General features: G+C 39.2%; 3 protein-coding genes and 1 pseudogene across 3 annotated transcripts; all 4 read right to left on the bottom strand.

Moving 5' to 3' along the window:
- Nucleotides 1–4,180: 4,180 nt before the first annotated feature.
- On the bottom strand, nucleotides 4,181–5,127 carry LOC107305276. Its single transcript, XM_015842418.1, has one exon. It carries the CDS (start codon nucleotides 5,070–5,072, stop codon nucleotides 4,713–4,715), a length of 360 nt encoding a protein of 119 aa, XP_015697904.1. The 5' UTR covers nucleotides 5,073–5,127; the 3' UTR covers nucleotides 4,181–4,712.
- Nucleotides 5,128–7,714: 2,587 nt separating this feature from the next.
- Nucleotides 7,715–9,599, bottom strand: LOC102722814 (annotated as a pseudogene).
- Nucleotides 9,600–13,020: 3,421 nt separating this feature from the next.
- LOC102722538 (NAC domain-containing protein 83-like) lies at nucleotides 13,021–13,674 on the bottom strand. Its single transcript, XM_015842184.1, is given in 2 exon segments — nucleotides 13,021–13,277; nucleotides 13,479–13,674. Coding segments are annotated over 2 exon segments (453 nt in total).
- A 4,518-nt stretch (nucleotides 13,675–18,192) lies between these two features.
- LOC102722259 (NAC transcription factor NAM-B1-like) lies at nucleotides 18,193–20,284 on the bottom strand. Its single transcript, XM_015842183.1, has 3 exons — nucleotides 20,089–20,284; nucleotides 19,346–19,692; nucleotides 18,193–18,507 (listed from the first exon to the last, which is right to left on the bottom strand). Exons 1-3 carry the CDS (start codon nucleotides 20,282–20,284, stop codon nucleotides 18,193–18,195), a joined length of 858 nt encoding a protein of 285 aa, XP_015697669.1.
- Between the last annotated feature and the right edge of the window lie 2,779 nt (nucleotides 20,285–23,063).

Raw genomic sequence — 23,063 nt, 5'->3', positions numbered from 1 at the left:
GATGTGACATCTAAACACCCCCTAAGGCTCTGTTCAGTTTGGAAAAATTTTTAGAAGAGAAAGCATATCGACGCGTACAGTCACATATTTAAAGTATTAAATGTAGTATAGTTACAAAATAAATTTTAGATTCCGCCTGGAAACCGCGAGACGGATCTTTTGAGTCTAATTAATCTATCATTAGCACATATTATTTATTGTAGCACTTATGGCTAACCATCTGCTAATTAGGCTCAAATGATTCGTTTCATGATTTCCTTCGTAACTATGTAATTAATTTTAATGTTCATGTATTTTTAAAACTAAACAGGGCCTAAAAAGCTCATCGATTTCTGCCTGTAGCAGCAGCAGCTGCCGTGATGGAAAAGAACGGACGGATAGATCGATCGCCTCGACCGATCGGTCATACCCTACTCTCTCTCTCTCCCTGTGCCAAGCTTGAAGCTGGTGTGACCTTTCAAAATGGCAAAAGTTGCGAGAGGGGTAAAAAGGGGCCAATGGCGTCGCCGCGTAGGGGCCATGAGACCTGACCAACCTCGCGGTGGACACCTGGCTCCGTCGTCCCGGCCTGTGGCTCCACCGGCCGCAATTTGCCTTAAAAAGTAGCCGCTGCCCTACCGCTAGCTGCAGCGGTTCGCTGCTCCTGTTGCTGTTGCTTCTGCGGTTCTGCCTCTCGGCTCGGTTCCATTGGCCCCTTGGCTTTTGTTCGATAAGTAGTAGCAGCGGGGTCTGCCTCCTGCCCGGATCGAAAGGGAGGAGGAGAGAGATGGCGGGCATGCAGATCTGCGGGGCTCTGGATTGTTGGGAGCTGGTGCTAGCTAGCTAGGGTTTTCGTTTCATCTGTTATTTTGGTTTTTTTACTGATCTTGTCGCCGGCCGTAGCGAGTGATCCGGTCGATGGCTGGCGCCGATGGGGAAGAGGGGGAGGATAGCGATATGGAGGATCGACAACCTGGCGGCGAGGCAGGTGACCTTCTCGAAGCGGAGGAGGGGGCTCTTCAAGAAGGCGGGGGAGCTCTTCATCCTCTGCGACGCTGAGCTAGGTCGGCCTCGTCGTCTTCTCCGCCACCGGCGCCAAGCTCTTCCAGTTCGCCAGCACAAGGTACTCATACCTACGCGGCGTCTCGTTAGCATCGCGCGCGGCACACTTCCTGCTTTGCTTTACGTTGCTTGCAACTAAATTAATCTGGCCTCTGTCAGGTCTTGGATCATATATATGTTGCTGGGGCTCTTCGATGTTTTAATTATTAGCTAGGGTTATCGATCGATCATACGCTTTGGGTCTCCTCTTTGTTTCAAAAATTACCCCAGTTGATTTTGGCACGGTTCCTTCTTCAATTTAATTGGCATGTTTAATTAGCAAAATTTCTCAAAACAAACATAAAAATGAGTTTCTACTTTATTGTGCTGAACTGCTGATGAGTTGTTCTTGGCTAATTCTTTCTCAGAAGTTGCAAACTTGAGGGTCTGGTTATTGGTTTTCCAATAGATTTGGTGCTGCCTAGCTTATAGGCTCCTTCGGAACACAGTTATTTTAATTTGCTCTAAAATTTCCGCAATTTTTTTTTTCAAATCGAATATGCCATATATTCTTAAATGTTCTTATTCTTAGCTCTTTCAATATTATTACAATAGTTGTCTTTGGTTACATAGAATGTGCGTGTGCCGTGTAGTCGTGTAGAATTCCATTTAGTTCATGCTATATTTGCTTCATCTTATTCTAGAAATACTTTGATCGTTTGACACTTTGGATTCATAAATCATTATGTTTTAGAAAAAATATTTATATATAGTAATAATTATTCGAGGGTACATTGAATGAATGAATTAAATATTATAAAGTTGACAAATAGACTTAAAGCAGTACGTATTCTAAGAAATTTATATACAGAAAATCTTAAAAGCACATATTAGAAAATTTATATACAGAAAATCTTACAAAAAGCACATATTAGGAGTTCGAGAAACATGCACATTTATCCATTTATTAGTTTAAGCTGAAACATGGCTAGATTTGTGCTGGTATATACTACCTTGTCCCGAAACAACAAGATCATATTTGTTTTATCTTGTTTGTCTTAAAATAAATTTATCTTTAAGTAATCATTGCACTGAAGTTCATAAAAATAGAAAAAATGTATTTGGAACTATATAAAGTGAGAGACAATTACATCAAAATTTTATAATGTAAAAAATACTTTCTTCGTTTTCTTTTATATTGGTGGGTGTGGGATGGATGAAAAATAAAATTACTTTTAGACGAAAAGATTATACTCCCTCCATATTTTTTTATATGACACCGTTGACTTTTCAATTTATGTTTGACCGTTCATCTTATTCAAAATTTATATCTAAATATACAAAATAATAAAGCATACTTCAAGTTTCTATATAATAAATCATATTATAACGAAATAATTAATAATTATATAATTTTTTTAATAAGACGAAAGGTCAAACGTGGATCTAAAAGTCAACGACGTCATATAAATAAAATATGGAGGGAGTATTAGTTAGGAATGCTCTTAAATTCGCAGAAGAAAAACATATTGTAGGCCACCTTAAATAGAGCGCTTATACGTACGGTATATATTACAGTGTGTACAGAGTAGATGTTACTAACTAGATTACGCGCTTAATTAATTTTGTTGCTGTATGTGCCGTCCAGTGCTATGTTTATATCGTGTTCTCTTCGATCTACTCCCTCTTTGCTCCTCGTCTAATCCCAAAATATAGCTATATTATTCCGGTTCAAATTTAAACTAAAATTAAGAACACATTTATATTGGGACGAAGACGATGTTACGTGGTATACTATCTTTTTCATCAGCCAGAAATAACAGCAGCTAACAGTAATTACATATATATGTGCTAATTAATTAAGCAGAGGCAGTATCGATTTAATGGCGATACTGTTCTTCGGTTAAGACGTGTGGAAGAGACTAGACAGAGCCACAGAGGGGACTTGTTTTCTCCGATCGATTTGACCGGATGATCGACTAGGGATGAACAATTCTCTTGGAAAAAAACTAAAGTAGGATGACTTGCATTGCATGCATGCATATAGTATGTGTGAACTGCATGTGAAGTACTCATATAATTAATAGCGAAACTCACCCTGTTCTGGCATGATTTGATGTGTTAATTGTACACCATATATATCTGTCTATATATATATATATATATATATATGAATAATGCTTATCTGGTTGGATCACTAGCTTCTCATGAAACTGCATATTTCTCCAAATTTTCTACAAGCTCGATCGGTGGACTTCCAAGTATATATCTTCGCTAGCTGCTAACTTCTTTAATTAACAACTGCTGCTGCCGTTCTTCCATGTTGGTTTCATTGCTTTTAACATCGCTATAGCTAGATCTCGCAGACAAACCGGCTCGGACACATTTATCAGGTATAGCGTTCAGATTTTGTTGAAATTTAAACCAGCAACTTAAAAACATCTGGTTTAAATTAAGCTCATGATCAGTATTAATTATTTTTCCTTCATGAAATTAACCCGGAATAGTTTCCAAGCTATATGTATATATATTCCCTGTGTTCCGGCCATATATGTTACAAGTTGTTTTGGGTTTGTTCTAATCAAACTACTTGTAAGTGTGACTAAGCTTATTAAAATTATAGTGGCATCGATCTACAACAGAAAATTAAATTAGCTTTGATGCATGCTAAGCAATTAGATTATTTCAAATATATTTTTGGTCCATCCTAGGCAACTCAAAGCCAAATCAAACTACTCAGGAATTATTGTTACATGGGAAGAGAGTAAATGCCTATATGATATATATATATATATATATATATATATATATATATATATGAAAATTAGATCTTACTACCAGTTGTAGCTACTCCCTGCATGTCTATGATAAAAACATTTTCATAACTATTTTTGCTACCACCCAATAAAAAGTATAGACATTATTAAATATTATGTGAATGATATAACTACATGTATAGAATTTATACTTTCTGTTGGAAGAGAGAAGAAATATGTATAGAGGTGTTTCTGCACCTTAGACGTGAAGGGAGTAGCTACAATGTAGTGAGATAGAGACTTCATATATATATATATATATATATATATATATATATATATATATATATATATATATATGCGCTCTAATTGATTTGTAAGCAAAGCTTGGGTTAAGTTACTGATTCAAACAATTGTGTATACACACAAACAAATTTAGCCCGAACTATGTGTAACATGAGGATCGTGTGTTGATTGTTTTTTGTGTTACATTAACTGATCGTTGGATGTGTGTAACATACCAAATTTGTCATTTTCTCGCCTGTGTCCATTGAACATCTCCTTGAGATATTTGTACAACTTCGTTCTTCTTCGATCATCTTTGCGTTGCCTTTGAATCTTTGGTCCATGGACACAGGCGAGAAAGAACGTGAATTTATCGCCTAATTTGTGCTTTTGCAATGCCTGTACTGATGTAAAATAAACAGTAACAATAGTATGAGTGATCAAAAAATTAATTGATCATGTATGTTTCAGCACGATCAAAGACGGTGTAAAATACAGACATCAGACTGAGTCGAAATTAATCTTCACCTGCAGAACACCAGAACAATCAAGAATCAACTCACCATGCATGAAAAGGGAACTCCAGGAGCTCGTCTCGATTTGCATCGGTACGACGTGTGCCGCGCGCGGCGGCGGCGCATGCACGCGTCCCTACCGCCGCTCCTTCTTGGGCTCAGCGAAGGCGGCGGCGCCGGCGGCGTTCTCGCAGTAGTACCGGAAGCTCGGCGACCCCGGCGACCGCGCCAGCTCGCGCCCGGTGGCACCGCCGGCGCCGCCCTTCTTCGTTGCTTGCTGCCGCGGCTGCCCCTCCTCCTGCTGTTTCTGTTGCTGCTTCTGCGGATGGTCGCCGGCGGCGACGTCGGTGCCGCTGCTCTTGCTGACGTTGTTGCTCCTCCTGGCGCGGCCGAAGAGGTCGCTGGCGAAGCCGCGCCGTGGCGCCGCCGGCTTCGACGACGCCGGCGCCACGTCAAGCTGGTCCTCTGGCTCAAGCTTGGACGTCGAGCAGCCCATGGCGGAGGGCGAAAAGGATGGCCGCAAGGTTAATTTGGGTGGTGGTCTCGCGCGAGGCGGAGACGAGGAGGAGAGGAGGCGGATGAGGGAGATAAATAGAGGTGGATGCATGCACCACGAGATGGCGGGAAAGTAGGGTCCTATCTTTTTTATCTGCTTTTGCTATTAATATTACGGAGAAGTTTTTAGCGCTTTTTGGTAGCAACTGCCTCCGTCAAAAATATGACATGTAATATTTGATCAAACTCGATCGTTAAGTTTGATCATGGATAATTTTTTAATGTTTTGGTTAAACACAACACAGATAATACGTACACAATTTTTTCTCGGAAAGTCGTACCATAATAATATAAACTTATTAGATTTTATAAATTTATTTTTAATACAAAATAGGTTATTGAAATTTTGCAACTTTAGCTAGCTATTTTTTTATCAGATAGAGTGTTAATAATTAGTCATCTAACCTTTTAGTATTTATTTATTTATCAGTCACTTTGTCATGCATGCATATATCACATAAATATGTACGTGGCATCGTTGTTAAACTGAAAATATGTGAGTCTGCTGGTGAATGTGAATGCATTGGTGAGCTTGTTGAATTGGTTTACTGTTTGAGCCGCCGTTAAAAAAGCACTACATATTTAATGTTTAATGAAACACCGCCACTACATATGTTGAGCGTGTATTGAGTGCAAATGAAATTTATAAATGTTGATTTACTGATTAAGGCTGTTGGCCGGCTTAACTATATATTCACTAAGAAAATTATTGTGGTTTTTATAAGGATGTAGACTTATTTGATACATTTAGACCATAAAACCAGGATAAGTAAGAAAATAATAATTCATTTTATTTTTAGGTTTTAGCTCAGAAAAAATTAAGTAAATTATTTTACATCTAAAATCAGCAATATTCCTTCACGTGGAACAACATTGGTTCATTGGATCTGTGCACAATTGGCTACTACAACCAGTTTTTTTTTCTAAGAAACTGTTTCCATCTTTTGGATCATAGATAGATGTACTTGCAATTTTTTTGCTAAAAAAATTAATATATATACAGATATTACGGCACCAATGATCAATTTAAGGATCCAATAATGATCATGATATGACATATGAGAACAATTAATATTGTTTTTTCATAACCATTTGTAACTGGTAAACATCATTGGCTTGAGACAAGCATGTTTAGTTTGCAATTATGCCCTCGACAAATGGCCATTATTCCTACCGTAATTAATCACAGTCGGTTGTGATTACGGCAATCCTTTTTACTACGTATGTAAAAAGACCAATGCCAAATCGGGCACTTCCCACAATTTTATTTTTTATGTTATAAATGCCCCCTCCCTCACGTTTGTACTGCATAGTTTTTTCCCCCGTTTTCACTCTCACCCTTCAGGTCTCTTTTGTTTCTCCTCCCATTCTATGGCCGCGTTTGTTAGAGGGGTTGATAAGTTAATTTACCCGGTGCAGAAAACGTACTGTATATGATTAATTAATTATTAATTATTAAAAATATAAAATAGATTAATACGATTTTTTAAGTAACTTTCTTATAGATTTTTTAAAAAAATACACCGTTTAACAGTTTGGTAGGTGTGCGTGCGGAAAATGAATGGTTAAGTTAAATTATGGGTGGGGGACGAACACGGCCTATGTCGGATAAAATGTTTACTCCACCAGTTCATTTTGTTTCATTCGGTGGTAATTTTGCTAACATGCATTTTTTTATTAGTAGTAACATTTTTACTTCTGATGTGTACTCCATAAACCTGGAGTAAACTTTTACTCTGGAGATCGTAGTTATTTTTTCACTCACAAGTATTCTTTTGATTGGTAAAATGCTAATTAACTTCCCTGCGCCCCAACAAAAAAGTGCCAGTAAAAGACTTTGAACCGTCGTGATATGTGGATGATAATCCGTTCATTGTACGTGTTGTTACAATACATGGTATAATTCTCTCCATATAAAAGTCAAACAATTACATAGCTTAACCACTTAAAAGCGCAATCGTCTGTCACCATACGCGTGCAGCGTAAAAATAATAAAACAAAAGAGCTAAAAGAAACTCAGTATCTCGATCCCCTGCACTGGAGCATGCAGACATACATCGGGATCAAAGAATTAAAAACTCTGCACCTCCATGCATATAGTTCTCACATGTGGATAGCAACAGCATCAAGCACAAAACAACAATGCAATAGATCAACTGGAAAAAAAAATCAATATGGCAATAGAAATGAGGTATAATATATAGTCACGAGCCTCACACAAATGCATGTGGCATGATACAAAGATGGCATATATAATATTAATATGTTGAATACAGGAAGATACAACGGTTTCCAGAAACCTCACTTGGACTTCTTTCATCTGGGACAACTTATGTTTTTATTCAAGAACCAAAACATGCTTTAATTCCTTGAAACTATTAACTTAGATTAGACTCCAACTTAAACTGAAACCCATAGTTCTCCGGCTTGAACAACATTGAGTATACTCCAACTTAAATAGAACACAGTCCACAACAAGCTAGACCTTACTAATACTTCCATAGCTGGCATCGATCCTCTTACTGGCATTGGGGCACCAAGCTTACATTTTTGTTACTGACTTAGTTGACTTTCTTCTTTTGATCATTTGGCCGCGCTGTTCGCCTCCTGATCCTTTTCATTGCTGCCACCAGCAGATTCATCACTCCTCTCCTCCAAAGCAGGGTCCATGATACAGCTACAGGGGGAGGATTGGTCAAGGTGTGGTGCCTGCCTCATGAAATCAACAAAGTGAACTTGAGCTTCTCTTGCATTGTCATTGGCAGGAGGGGCAACATTTTCTTCCCCTGCATTTGCAATGGCTGGGGGAACAACGACACGCGGTGCACGCTGCCTCTTCCTGTAGATGCGGCAGATAAGCCATGATCCATCAGGTTTGATAGAGGTTTTCACAAGGGGGGCAAGAGAGAGTGCGTAACGAAGAACCGCAGAGAGAGCATCGTTTGTCTGTAAAACAGTCATCAGATTCTCTGTCAAATGGATGTTGCTGAAGGTGCAACACTGGCATATATAACATGTACAACTACAACAGATAGATGAAGTATTAGTAGAGAGGAATAGTTTGTGTGTATATATATATGCCTTGTTTAGTGATTCTAATGAATGGTGAATGAATGAAAAAGATGTACGTGCTAACTTATTTCTGTCGTCTAATTTTCTTCATGATGTTGGAAAATGAGTATTCCCCATTGTTCAGTTGAAAAAAAGACAATAACTTTGACAAGTAAATGATCGATACATTATCTGATATAATCCTGAGAGAAACAAGCTAGCAACACATAGTGTTCATTAAAGTAGTTCATTTCTTGGAAGCCAACAACAAGCCTCTCTATTCTTCTTGACAAATTAAAATCAATTATAGATCTCAGAACCGCTATATGCCATGTCATGAAAAAAATTAATATAAATCACTAGATTCTTCTAACATAAAGTCATGGTACTCTGCTATTACAAATAAATATAAATCCTACTATATGACAAGAAAATTTGAATCATGTATAGATCCCACGCTTTGCATGTCAACAGTCGGCAAACTATAGATCTAGCAACACGTATTCTAAGCGGCAACAAATTAGATCATCATATTTACCGGATTCCCCAAAATGATCCAAGACTAAATGTCAATAAAATGTCTAGAACATTACCATCTTTGCGACAATTTCAATTTACGGAGGAAATCATGATGATACAAGAACATTACCATGATCAGGCTGGATTCAATTTACGGAGGAAATCAAGATGATCCAAGACTAAAATGTCAAGAAAAGTGTCTCGAGTCCTCTCTTACCTTCACGATGGTTGCTTCGGCACAGTTGCAGGGCGGGTTGGATCCGTCGCCGATGACACGCTTCATGACGGGGCAAGGCAGGAGACCAGAACTGGCGAGGCGAAACTCTGTCATGCCCCATCTGGTCCGTGAGATTCTGTAGTGAAACGTCAAGGTGCGTTTCATGCCCACCAGCATGCGGTCACCGCCATCTGCTGGGTTGTAGTAGACAGGTTTCTCCGATCCTGCAAACCTCCAGAACCCATCAATGGCGACACGGTTGCTGCGCTGGCTTCCGGGGTACTTGGTCTCCTTCTTCGTGAAGAAGTACCTCCCTCCGTCACTCCACCTGTGTCCATGATCACCATGATATCACATAAGAATAGAGGCATAACAAATAACGCAAAAAACCAAAACCAAGCAACAAATCTAGCTAGCTATCAATAGAAACATATATACAAATCAAGACTGGCAGGGGGTAAATGTTGTGAAAATATATTTACCTGGGACGATGTCCTAGGGGTTGTGGCGCAGGATGTTGACATCAGGGATAACGCTGGAGGGCAGCAACATGTTAAGGGCACGGGGGTAGAGGTAGTCCATGATTAGTTCACCATCGGCTGGGCGGAACATGCACCCAGCGGAGAGATGCATCGCCGTCGCACCACTCACCAAGGGGACGCAAACTCCGGCACCGGACATACTTTTCTAGCTTGGTCACTTGCCCTGGACTGTGGAGTGTCACTCAAACATATGGATGGTCACAAAGGGGCTGTGGTGATGAAGATGGATGGTGAGAGGGGGCTGTATTTATAGCACCCAGCTTGGGTGTGTCCAACTCACCTTTCCACCTGTATGTATAGGCAACTGTGGGTGCCGTATGAGTTCATATGCATACTTCTTTCTCTGACACACTCAGCTCACACAAAAGCACCGACTAGTGTCCTAGCTACCGTCCATTAGTGCATGCATGCAGTAACACACAAAAGCCTAAAAGATGGAAAACCTGGAGATGCATGGGGTTTGTGGTGAAGGGATGGGTGATGATCACAGCGTCAGTTTCTTCTGAATTTTTGTGCCTTTTCCATTCCTTGAGTTCTTATCCAACCGGTTAGTCTCACTCTACCTCGCCTCATGGTTTGGTGCTTTATTATGGGGGAGGACATAACAATGACGAGATGTGCACAACAGTGATGACTAGGAAAACGGTGGGTGCATAGCTATTAAGGCTGGAATTAAAGGATGTGTAAACCATGTTTGTAAGCTTGTTGAATTGGCTCATTTTTGGATGGTTGGTAGAGCTTTTCTTTTTTTTTTCTTGTTTGATGGTCATACAATAGGAGGCTTGTGTTGAAGAATGTGAGTTTAATGCTAGCTGTACGCCTCAATAAATGTTAACCACAATTAATTATTTGCCAGGTAGCACTGGGGTGCTCCTCATAAAACATTGTTTCTTCAAATTTCTCTGAACCTTACCCTCTAACAATCACTGACCCACCATTACTTTTTGCATCAGAATTTTCCTTGCACTACATATATGTGTTAAAACTCTTGATTGCAGGACTCATTATTTCTCCACGTCCAATGGACATACGAAATAATAAATGGTACATAAGCTAGGAAATCATGGCCAAAATATAAATGAAAATCATAAATGCTACACACACTAATAAATATCAGATGCAAAAGCTAAACAAAAATTTAACCATAGTACAATAGTGTATAGGTACATAGGTAAAATACTGGCTGTGTCGTCAAGTCCTTCCGGGAGTACGCATAAAATTAGAAAAATGAATACTTGTGGGGCAGACACAAAGTCGGTTTATCAAAAATGCTACCCACACTAATAAATACCAGATTCAAAAGCTAAGCAAAAATTTAACCATAGTACAATAGTGTATAGGTATATAAGTAAAATACTGGCTGCGTCGTCAAGTCCTTCTGAGATTACGCATAAAAATGAATACTTGTGGAGCAGACACAAAGCCGGTTTAAGTGCCAGTGAGCAGTCCATTTTCTAACATGATGGGGGGGGGTGTGAAATTCAAAGAATTGGGTTAGGTATCGTTTACTAGGTATGATAATTGTGATTACCTATTACTATTGTCTTTCCAACATAAGAGCGTCTACAGTTTGATTTTTGTAGCAAACAGTAAGGAACCATATCATTTAATTCTACTCCCAGTCACCCTCATTTTATCCTGGAAGCCATACTATTTTCACTGCATTATTACTCCCACAAATAAAAAAATTAGAACTGGTTGTCTTTTAATATGGAGGAAATAGATACCAAATAATTGTTAAATATCTATTAATTAGGCATCAAATAATTATGTAACAAATATTTTTCTTCCATAGATGGAACGGTATGTTACCTTCCCACTATTTAGAAGGTAAAATAATTAAATATGTTGAGCTGATTGAAGACACATTTGACTGTAAATGATGAATAATGTGAATTTATCTTAGAATCCTACAGCCCAAGCACACTTGACTTTCTTGAAACTAATTAACCAACAAAGTCTCCAACTTAAACATAACAACATAGTCTCAAGCATGAACTTAAAAACAAAACATATAAATAGCTCACAGGTCTTCCTTGCAATGGGGCACCCCCATTTGCAAATTTTATTCTCATCTCACCCAATTAAGTTCTATCCTTTGATTAGTTCTTGCCATGGCCATCATCACCATGCTTGTTGTCCTTAACATCAGCTGACTCATCAAATCCCTCCTCCAAAGAGTGAGGCATGATGCAGTTATTATGGGAGGATGGCTTCCCCAGGAAGTCGAAAAAGCGGACTTGGCGCCCTTCGCCTGCATTGCCAATGGCTGGAAGGCCAGGACGACTTCCCTTGCAATGCTAATGGATGGAGGGATGATGACATATGGTGTACGCTGCCTTTTCATATAGATGTGACATATCAGCCAAGAACTATCGGGCTGGACCATGATTTCCCCACAGGTTGCATGAGTATGTGCAGCCGATAGGCCACCATCGTTTTTCTATAGAACAGCCCCCATGTATATAGTCAGTAAGTTCATGCTGCTTATTAAGGCGCGGCAGTGGTATCTGTAACATCTTGAACAAAAAAGGGATAGATGAAGTAGTGTGTACTAGTATAGTAAAGAAAAAATTGGATGCATGCCAATTTTATGAGAATCAACCAGTGACCGAATTTGGTAACGTTGGCTATATGTCCAATTTTTGTTCTGATGTGGACAAATGAGGCCCTGTTTAGTTTGCGGAAAGAAAATTTTTGGGTGTCACGTCAGACGTTTGACCAGATGTTGGAAGTGGTTTTTGAACACGAATGAAAAAATGAATTTTATAGCTCGTCTGGAAACCGTGAGACGAATCATTTGAGTCTAATTAATCCGTTATTAGCACATGTGGCTTACTGTAGCACTTATAGCTATTCGTGGACTAATTAGGCTCAAAAGATTCGTCTCATGATTTTCTCTCTTAACTGTGTAATTAGTTTTTTTCATCTATGTTTAATGCTCCATTTAGATATCCAAAGATTCAATGTGATGTTTTTGTAAAAAAAATTTGGAATTAAATGGGCCCTGTGTGTCATGCCCCAGTCAATTTGACCAATATACTGCAGACTGTCAATTGTCATTAAAATGTAGAGACTAGACATGCTTGCTACAAACATCCCAGCCTGGGAGGCTGGGACCAAGGAATTAACCATGCATTGTATTCAAGCAATGAACTGATGATATAACCCATATCTGCATCTCGACAAATTTGAACCTCGTATACATCCTGTAAACTTTGGATTTTCAGACACCCCAGGACTAAGGGCATAACAACCTGTGGTGTTCAGTAGAAATTTCCACCAATAAAAACTCAAGCCGAGAACACACCCTTTTTGGATATCGACAATTTTGGTTATGTTATAAATCTCGCGCCTTGTGATTAAATTTAATCAATTATAACAACAACCAACTCAAATATATGGGATCACTAGCCAAGATGACTAATATATTCATCATATTTTCCTATTATGCAAGACGAGCCTCACAAACCTATACTTTTTTACTAATAATCTACCACATACGTTCAACATGCAGATCAACTTAATAAAAATATCATCCAATACGTTCAACATGCAGATCAACATGCTAGTCGGAACTCTTGCATTGCCCATTCAGTGCGCTCCGCGGATGAAGGCTTCCCATAGTGGAAGACCAGGGTGCGCTTCATCCCCACCAGCACTTCTTCAGCGCCACCACCGGCGCTGTACTACACCGGTGCCTCTGAGCCTGCTGACCTCCAGAAACCATTGCCGGTGGCACGGTTGCTGCGGTGGTCGCCAGGGTGCTTTCTTTCCTTGCGGGTGAAGAAGTGCTTCCCATTCTTCTCGTCCACTACTCCATATAACGATATGAACCCAAGAAATTAAATAAGAGTTGAGACAAAAAGAGTACAACGATAAATCAACCATCGAAACACCTACAAGCATTCTATCAGAGGTGAGGCTAGAGATTAAGAAAATTAATCAAAGAAATTGGTAAAGATTTGGTTCAATAATGTTAATTGGAGTAAAAAAGTTTCTATCAAAATATATTTACCTCGAACAATATCCCAAGGGTTGTGCCGCAAGATCTCGACATCAATGATGAAGTCGCACAACAGTGGCACCTGAATGGCACGACGGTATAGGTAGTGGAGGACAAGCTCACCATCGCTGGGGCGGAAAACATACCCAGTCGGGAGGTGCACCGTGGTAACGTTCAACAAGGTCATGAAAACTCCAGAGCCAGCCATCTTCCTAGCTTGCTAGCTACAACTAGATTTGACTAACTATCCTCTCACACTGGACTCACTCAAGTGATGAATGAAACCTTGAAGGCATGCACTGCATGTGTTGATAGAAATGGAGGAAGACAGGAGCTGTATTTATAGCACCAAGAGGGGTGTCACCAGCTCACCTTTTTGCCACCTGGATGGACAAATGCGAGAGCCGTGGGGGAGACTCAAACTTCACTAACTCTCTCTCTCTCTCTCTCTTTCTCTCAATGCATGCTATGCTTGCCCTTACTCTATCTTGCAAAGCCCTGATGTGGCGATGAGGATCACAACGTCAGTTTTCTCCTGATTTTTTGTGCTTTTTAATTCCTTGGGAGATAGTACATCTGGTGAGTTTCAGTACTCTATCTCGCTTCCTGTTTTGATGTGTTCTTGGGGAGAACATAGCAGTGAGGTAGGATGTTTGCACAATTAATACTGCTGATTGGGAAAACTGTGGGAGCAAATTACGGATGGAGTTAATGGTGCTAGCTGAAACTTGTTTGGAAGCATATTATTTGTGTCCCTATTTGGATTGTTAATAGAGTTTTTTTTTATGGAGCTTGCAGGTAATTAATATGCTGGTTTAAAGATACGTTTGGAAAATGTGGTTTGAAAAAATCAGCTCCATATAGGCCTAGCTGGATTTACAATTATTTTGGAGTTATCATGAGCCATGCCAGGCATCGTCTACATATCATGAGCCATGCCAGGCAATTTGTAGGTTGTTGATGTTATACATTTTTTTTTGCATCATCTTAATATTAAATTACATTTTGCTTTGCATATAACCAGTAATACATGGACGATGGGAACCAATTCAATCATAAGATGATATCAAGGTAATGGATTTAATTTTTCGAAAAGGGGTGTAGGAGAAATTCTCCTTTTATTGACTTGAAAATTAATTATTTTCCATCAAATGACACACACACACAAGTAACTCTTTGATAATCAGTATACATTAATTAATTATTAATTGCTTCCAGTATTTGTTCCCTGGGTTCTCAAAGCACCTCTCCTCGTGCTGTTGTGCTTCCATGCCGGCGACTTATCCTACGAGATTGCAAAAATGGAACCACAACTGCAAATGATGTATGTGGCTGTTAAACAAGGAGATGGTTGACTATTCACTTCCCTGCTATATATCTGCTATGGAAATATATAAAATAATTATAGCTTGCGAATTAACAAAAACAATCATAGCCATACAGAGGTCGGTTATACTGGAAATATAAGCACATAAAATATGCGTTGTGTCGCTAGAAGTGGAGATCAATGTGAAAGGGTGACTAATCAATAATTCAATTAAATGGGAATGATGAACTTCTTAATACCAGACCTGCTATCTCTATACTAATATGATCCAATGACAAACAAATTCTAGTTACTGCTTATTAGTTGGTAAAAACTATATAGAAAGAGCAGTTCTGTTAATATTATTAAGAATTTCGCATTAAATTACAAGTATCATTTAGCTTGTAGTCGTAGTTAAAATTTGTCATATTTGGTTTGGTTTTGAAAGTCAGTTATAGTTTTTCTATGTTCTGGTGATTTTAATATAAGGGATTAATGAATAAGTACTGTTCTCATGTTGGAGGTTCATTTTATTACATTTATTAATTAAATAGTCCAAAAGTTAGGAATTAATAAGGATCAAGTTGTACTCAAGTTGGAGTTAAATCAGAGTTAGGTCAGTAAAGCATACTTCATGGGATTTCCATTGGTATAATTTATTTATGGGGCTGTTGCAAATAAGGGGATTTATTTTACACAAATTCTTGACATGACATATGGTCACAAAACAATGCAGATAAATACTGACATATGTTAAATGATTTTAATTTTACCAACACAATTCTGAGCAAAATTTGATAGAATTTTCTTGTTCTATGACTTGGTTGTGTACAGTATGCGTACCTCGTTGGTATGGGGGTGGTGCTGCTAACTGCTGCTTCCGGCTAGGTTGTTACCCCTACGTTCCTGCTGCTTGCTCCTACATGTGCCTTCCATAGTGAGTGGCTGCCTGCCGGTGAGCTGGGATGGCCAGTCCAAGTGAAGGGCGGCGAAGAGGGCCAAGAGGCATCCGTATGGGTGGAGACAGGTGGGCAGCTATGGAGAGAGCCAATGGCAATGGTGGCATTGATCTTTAGAGGATGCCTGGTTCACTGTATTTCAGTCAAGCCTCTCTTACCTTATGCAATATTTCTTTGTTTGGTTGGCTTGACATGGGTTGGAGACAAGCATCATATAAAGCTTGGCTTGGCTTCGAGGAAACAAGGACATCTGTATCTAGTGAGCCTGGCTGAACTGGCTATATTAATTAATTAACAACATCATTCAATAATACTTAGCTTAAATTAAGCTATATTAGTGCATATTTATCTATATTAAGAATTATTATGGTATATATTATCTATTATACAATATTCATAATAATTAAAAATGAAGGCTATCTCTACCAGTAAATCAAACAAATCTTCATTGCATTCCATTGTCCTGCCTTACCTAGCCATCATTGTTCTCTGGAGCATACGTACATCCTAACAACCGAACATGACCTTATATAGACGACCATGACACCCACAAAGAAGACATAGGGAAGCTACATGACAATGTCAGCACTGAGCTTCCCTTTGTCATCGGAGAGGTACAGTCAGAGAAGGGTAGTCCTTGTCAAGACCCATAAAAACGAGTCCACCCATGCTCTGACCGTGGGACCAAGTGGCGTGATCAGTGGTGTAGTCTCATGGAGGCCGTAGTGAGGAACATGATAATAATCACAAAGGTGGCTAGCAGTTGTGGTATGGCATCAGAGAGATGGAGTCCTTATCAAGGCCGGAAAAGATGAGTTCCCTCGTGTGTTGGTAGTGGAACTGGTGGTGGGGCTAGTAGTGTAGACCAGGTGGAGGCAATGGGGAACATGATAACCATCATGAACAATGCTAGAGATAGGCAGCGGCTATGGAGGGCAGTCACAAGCCTCAGATATGTGCAAGCCATATAGCGACCCGGTTGAGGGATAAGGGGAGTTGGATGGTCCGCTAGGATAGATCTAGGAAGGTTGTTTGCTTTTGCGGCAATGGGCAACTGAGAGTGGTGGGATGACTTTGTACCTCTTGGGGTCCTTAGCAGAGGCAGGAAGTACCAAAACACAAATTGTCCCACTAGATTAGCGTGACAGAGGTCCTGAACACCTTGAGTTATAGTCAAGGACGATTGGGGCTGTCAAGGTGTTTTACCACTGATTGATGGTGATAGAAACACATGGGGAAGTGGCCTCTCCTGCGATGATGGACAGCTTGTCGATACTAAGATGATGAAAAACGAAAAACAGTCCTCCCTTGGGTGATATCTAGTCTAAATGGTGGGAGCAAGGGAAGAACATGAGCAGTGCTAGTACCAATATATATATATATATATATATATATATATATATATATATATATATAGAATGACTTATGTCTTAAGTGATGTGAAATAGATAGAGATAAGAATTAATCCTATCATACCGATCATACAAATCCTATTCATCTACTCTAATAAAACCTAATCTGCTAGATCAATTTTGCATGTCACAGCAAGCATCGTTTTTCCACTGAAATTAGTTTATTTTTCTCCACCAAAAGATATACCACATTCAATCAGTCCCAAATCAATAGCTTATAGCTGGAGAGAGTTTGAACAGGCAAACACACATTGAATTTAAGTTGGCTACACCTACGCGTACTACAAAGTTAACTCTTATCATCAATCATTTTTCTATCTATCCCATCTATATCAATATACATTCTCTCTATGTAACACGCACACCTGGTGTTACAAATAATCCTACTGCTGTTCAAACACAAAGGATGTAGTAATCCTCTCATATTGATGACTCCGCTTGAGATTAACATGTACTTTTCACTGATGATATGATACAGAGATAGAAACTCTGTAATAATATGCCATGTACTAATCACTTTCAAGCCTTGCAGATATATACCGTACATGCCTTTTCAACATATGTAATCTACCAAGCAGTCTGTATATAAACAGCATCAATCACATACAAAGCTCACTGGAGCAGGGTGAAGAACCTATGCCAATTGAAAATAAAATGCATGTAGCATATAGATATACCTAGTGTATACGAGATAAAAAAAACACAATATAATGAAGAAGGGCAGCTGCAATAGTTAACCTTCACCAGAATAAAGGCAGCTATATACCTCCCTGTGATTTCATCTTGCCTCTCGGGCAACCCAAGCACACTTTACTTTGTTGAAAATAATAATTAAAAAGTACAAACTCCAACTCCAACGACAGAACAACATAGACCTCAGATTAAACTAACAGCTGAGTACTCCAACTTAAACATAGTGATGCATATATAGTCTCTCAAGCAGGAACTTAAAATTCAAACACATAGATAGCTCGCAGATTTTTCTTGTCACATATGGGGCATCCCATATGCGATTTTTATTCTTGTCACAACTGAGTTGCTCCATTCGATTAGTTTTTGCCAGGGCCATCAGCAGCCTTGTCGTCGTGGACATCAGGAGACTCATCAGTCCCCTCCTCAAAAGACGGCTGCCCTGGGAAGTCAACGTAGCGGAATCGGCCTCTACCTGCATTGACAATAGCTGGTAGGGCGAGGACAACTTCCCTTGCATCGCCAATGGATGGAGGGATGATCACATGTGGCGCACGCTGCCTCTTCTTGTAGATGCGACAGATCAGCCAAGAACTGTCAGGCTCAACGACCATGGTTTTCCCAAGGGGGGTGTCATGAGTATGTGCTGCCGACAGATCCTGGCCATCGTTTTTCTGCATCATATAGTCTATTAGTTGATGCTTATTAAGGATATGTAATCGTATATTTAACATGTACAGCTGAGAGGGAGAGATGAGTGTATTAGTAGCAAGAAATAGTTTCATGCCAGTTTCATGCTAATCAACCAGTGACTGAAATAGAAGCATTTGATAACTTCCTACCTGGTTTTAATTGTACAAATAAATTGTAGATGTCATTTTTCATTAAAATAAGGGATCAGGATGAAAATAGTATCCAAACATCTCATCCCGGTACTATGGGTTAATGACAAATGATATTCAAACAAAGAGTTTCGCTGAGAAAAATGCAAACAACAAAACATCCCCTTTTCACATGTTGAAATAAATTATTTTATAGATCCCAAAATTTTTAGATGTTCAAATATCACCAGACTAAGGGTATAACTATGTGTGGTGTTCAATAAAGATCTCAACCGATAAAGACACAAGCTGACAATGTATCCATTTTGCATCTCAACAAATTTGTATCTCTTAAAAGAAACCCATAACGATAAAAATCTAATTAATTGTAATAATATTCTACTAATCCTCTAGATCCCACGCCATAAAAAGATTTAAATGACTAGTATGGCTTTGATAAATCAAGGTAGACCTAGTGGCCGGCACCCATCAACAGCAATATATAGTTAACAGTCCAATAATATAATTGTAAGGTAGCAAGTCATCATATTTTTCCTATCCCCCAATATGAATCACACAATGCAATGACAGCTTACAAATATGTTACCAATCATATTCAACATGCAGATTGAAATAAAAAAATTAATCCAACATAAAAGGGGCAGTATGAAGTTCTGATGCAATGCCTTACCATGGCAATGGTCACTTGGGTGCTGATGCACGATGGGTTGGAGCTATCACCTGTGGCAGGCCCTGTCACATGGCCAGGCAAGAGGCAACAACCGGCAAGACGAAACTCCTGCATCGCCCATTCGGTGCTCTCAGCGGACGACGAAGATTTCCCGTAGTGGAACACCAAGGTGCGCTTCATCCCCACCAGCACTTCACCGCCACTGTCACCGGGATTGTGGTATACTGCTGCTTCTGGCCCTGTCGATCTCCAAAAACCGTCACCCGCGGCGCGGTTGCTGCGGCTGTCACCAGGGCGCTTTCTCTCCTTACGGGTGAAGAAGTGCTTCCCGGTCACCTTCTCCTCCGCTGCTCCATCATCACCCAACCAATGAAAGTAAAAGTTGAGAAAAGCAGAATTAGATAACCGTGAAAACAAACAGAATCTATCCAAGGTGAGGCTACAGATGACAAAATCAGATAAGAAATTAGTTAACCCCCATCTTTGACTTTTGCTTACGCTTATAAGACAAATTTGAATTTTCAACTTTAAATTTAGAGTTGATTTTGAGGTTTTTTAGTCGTAGTTTATTTTTCAGTCATGGCTTCTAGATCGACATAAACACGTACATAAAAAAATTATTTACAAATTATATTCCTTCTATAAATATGCTGTTTACTTTTTCTCTAGAAAAAGCCAAAAGATGACCTTCACAGGCAATATTTTTCATGGAAGCAAGGATGGGCGAGTGAAAATATGCTTACCAGGGACAATATCCCAGGGGTTGTGGCGCATGATGTCAACATCAGTAATGAAGTGAGAAGCTAGTGGCACCTGAATTGCCCGGCGGTACAAATAGTTGACAACAAGCTCTCCCTCGGTGGGGCGGAAAGCACAACCCAGGGGGAGGTGCATCGTCCTACCATTCACCAAGGGGATGCAAACTCCAGGGCCAGCCATCACGCAACCTAGTTTTCTTGCAAGCTACAAACAGATCTCACCCTAGACTCTTGTCAACTGATTGAAGGATGCTTGAAGCTGCTGTGGTGATCTGGAGGAGAGATCTGGAGGCTGTATTTATAGCACCAAGAGGGGGTGTCGCCAGCTCACCATCTTGCCACGTGGATGGGCCGGCAGGTGTGAATGCCGTGAGCAAGACTCAACCTCTCTCTCTCTCTCTGCATGCCATGCCATGCCATGCCATGCATCCTGCTGCTGCTGCTGCTGCTGCTGCCTCACTCTATCTATCTCTAAGCTGTCTATCGTGAGCTAGCGCCAGGGGGTGTGGCAGCTTTGATGGTCCAAAAGGATGGAGAACTCTAGCGATGGAGTTTTCTCATGATTTTTTTGTGCTTAGAACGGGTGAGATTCACTGTATCTTGCTCTTCCAGCTGCAGTTTGATGCGTCTCTTGGGGGGAGATGATCACAGTGATCAGGAGACGCTGGAATACTGCTGACTATGAAATTAAACTGTGGGTGCTTAGCTATTAAGTCCGGAATTAAGGCTGGTGGGCCTTAATTTGCTTGCAAGCTGTTTAATTTGTGTCCTGGTTTGGATGGATGGCAGAGCTTTACTGGTGCTAGTGGAGTAAATTGCTGGTTTAAAGACATGGGGGTTTCTGTTGGAAAACGTGACTTCAAATGCCAGCTCCACATATATGCCTTGCTGGCTTTTCATTTTGTTTGGGCATACATGCATGAGCTAGCATACTTTAGGAGCCGTCCATATGCCTTTGCTGGTTTTTCGTTTTGTTTGGACACTCATACATGCATGAGCGCATGCACCATCTGAATTTTGAAATACATTTTATTTTCGAAATAACCAGTTACATGTATGATGAGCGTGACTTCGATCATAAGATGTTAGGATGCAACAAATTTAATTTTTGAAAAAGCGACGCAAGAGAACTTCCGCTTTGATTAAATAAAAAATTAATTATTTTCAGCTAACGATATAACTTTGTGAAACTCCATAGAACTTATCTTTTTTAAGAAACTAATTAACTAGGAAGGCAGTCCGTGCATTTGCGCGGGCATTCAAGTTAGGTTTCATTGTGGAAGCTTACAAAGGTGGAATATCAAATAGATTAATGGTGCCACATTTCAAAGAAGATTTGGTCTAAAATCATTCCTCATGGGTGCCAGTTTTTAGCTTAGATAATTTTTTTTCTGAAGCTATTTGTAACTTTATAGTTATACTATGTTATATTTAGTTCGTAGGTATAATCAATTATGTTTAATTTTCTTCATGATGTAAAAGGAAATTAACCACACCTGGCTCTTTTGGAGAACATGTCATGACTGGATTTTTTTCTGGGGTTGTGGTGGGGGGCAGCGGGGGCACTTTGTTTAATGAATATCAGAAAATATTTTCTGAACAAAAAATACTCTCATTTATGATTGAATTGCATGGACACTGAGGCAATGGTAAATACATGGGTTTGTGTAGTGCCGGAGACAACCCAACAAGGAATGTTTGATGTAAATTGTGTGTTAATTAACATAGCCTACTGATAATACTATCATATGATTAAATGTATACGCACCATTATTTTTACCATGCAATCATTTCGGATTTGTTGCACAATGAAAATGTTGTTCTATAAAAATCTATAAAGTAGTGCTACACATTACCAGCGTAAAATCGACCTCTCATTTTGTTAGATAGCTAGCATCTGCTGGGCATGAATTAAGTACATCTAAATTACATATTCTATTACTTGAAGCCTACAATGCCTCTCCAGTTTTCATACTAATGTTATATTTCACAATTTTTCAAAGAAAATCTTTCAATGACTAAATAAATTCTTTCAGAAAATTTATGTTTATAGCATTTTACATGGCGATGCGGTACTCTTATGGCTCCTATAGTAGATATGCCCCGTGGTTATAAAATGTAAGGCCTAACTAAGCCAATTTCGCCTTCTCTGACACTGTAGTGATTTATTGTTTTCAACTAGTAAAAATTGGTTTACTCACTCTCTACCTCATCAATTTTGATCTCTCACATGCACACTACCTAATTTTGCTTTCTCACATACACGCTTGTGTAAGAGAATTTTTAGGTTTCAAAGACTCAACAAATTCACTATAAAATATTTTGTATATCTATTATATGTCAATTGTTTGGTAATGTTGGTTTTTTTGCACGTCCTAGTGACCATACCTCCCCCCCCCCCCCCCCCCCCCGCCCCCACGGTTACATATAAATGCTGAGATTCGGTGATTACACATAATATGTTGTCATGTGATCCAGCATTTTTGTGTTCATATTGTGGATCCAACATAGTATATGACAATCCAGCTTTTTTATCTCCTGGTATATCATGAAATCTACGTGGATTTCAAATTCAACCCTTAAGTCTCCTGGTATATACATTGAAAAATATGTTCATAACCTACTAGTGTTCATATACAGGGATGTTTAATGTTTTTAATTGTTTGAGTAAATAAAAATGAATTGTGCATACCCGAAATGTAGAAAGAGTAGGTTTTCCCTTAATAAAAAATATTGTGTTGTTGATGAATTTATATTTTTTGTTTGGATCATGTATTTTTAATTAGTTTCTGTAGGCATGTTTGCAGAATGATGTATAAAGGCTGCATTTAATTAGTTGCAATTTGGGTGGAACACAAAGTACACTGGTCTTTTCCAATATCATATATTTTCTGTATAGAGAAAATATAGGCATTATGTATCTTAAATTATTGATATAATTATAAATAGAGTAATAATTT

Source organism: Oryza brachyantha, chromosome 11, assembly GCF_000231095.2.
Source record: "Oryza brachyantha chromosome 11, ObraRS2, whole genome shotgun sequence".
Lineage (NCBI taxonomy): Eukaryota > Viridiplantae > Streptophyta > Magnoliopsida > Poales > Poaceae > Oryza > Oryza brachyantha.
The sequence above is the reverse complement of the archived record's forward strand: the minus strand, read 5'-3'. Positions and strand labels throughout refer to the sequence as shown.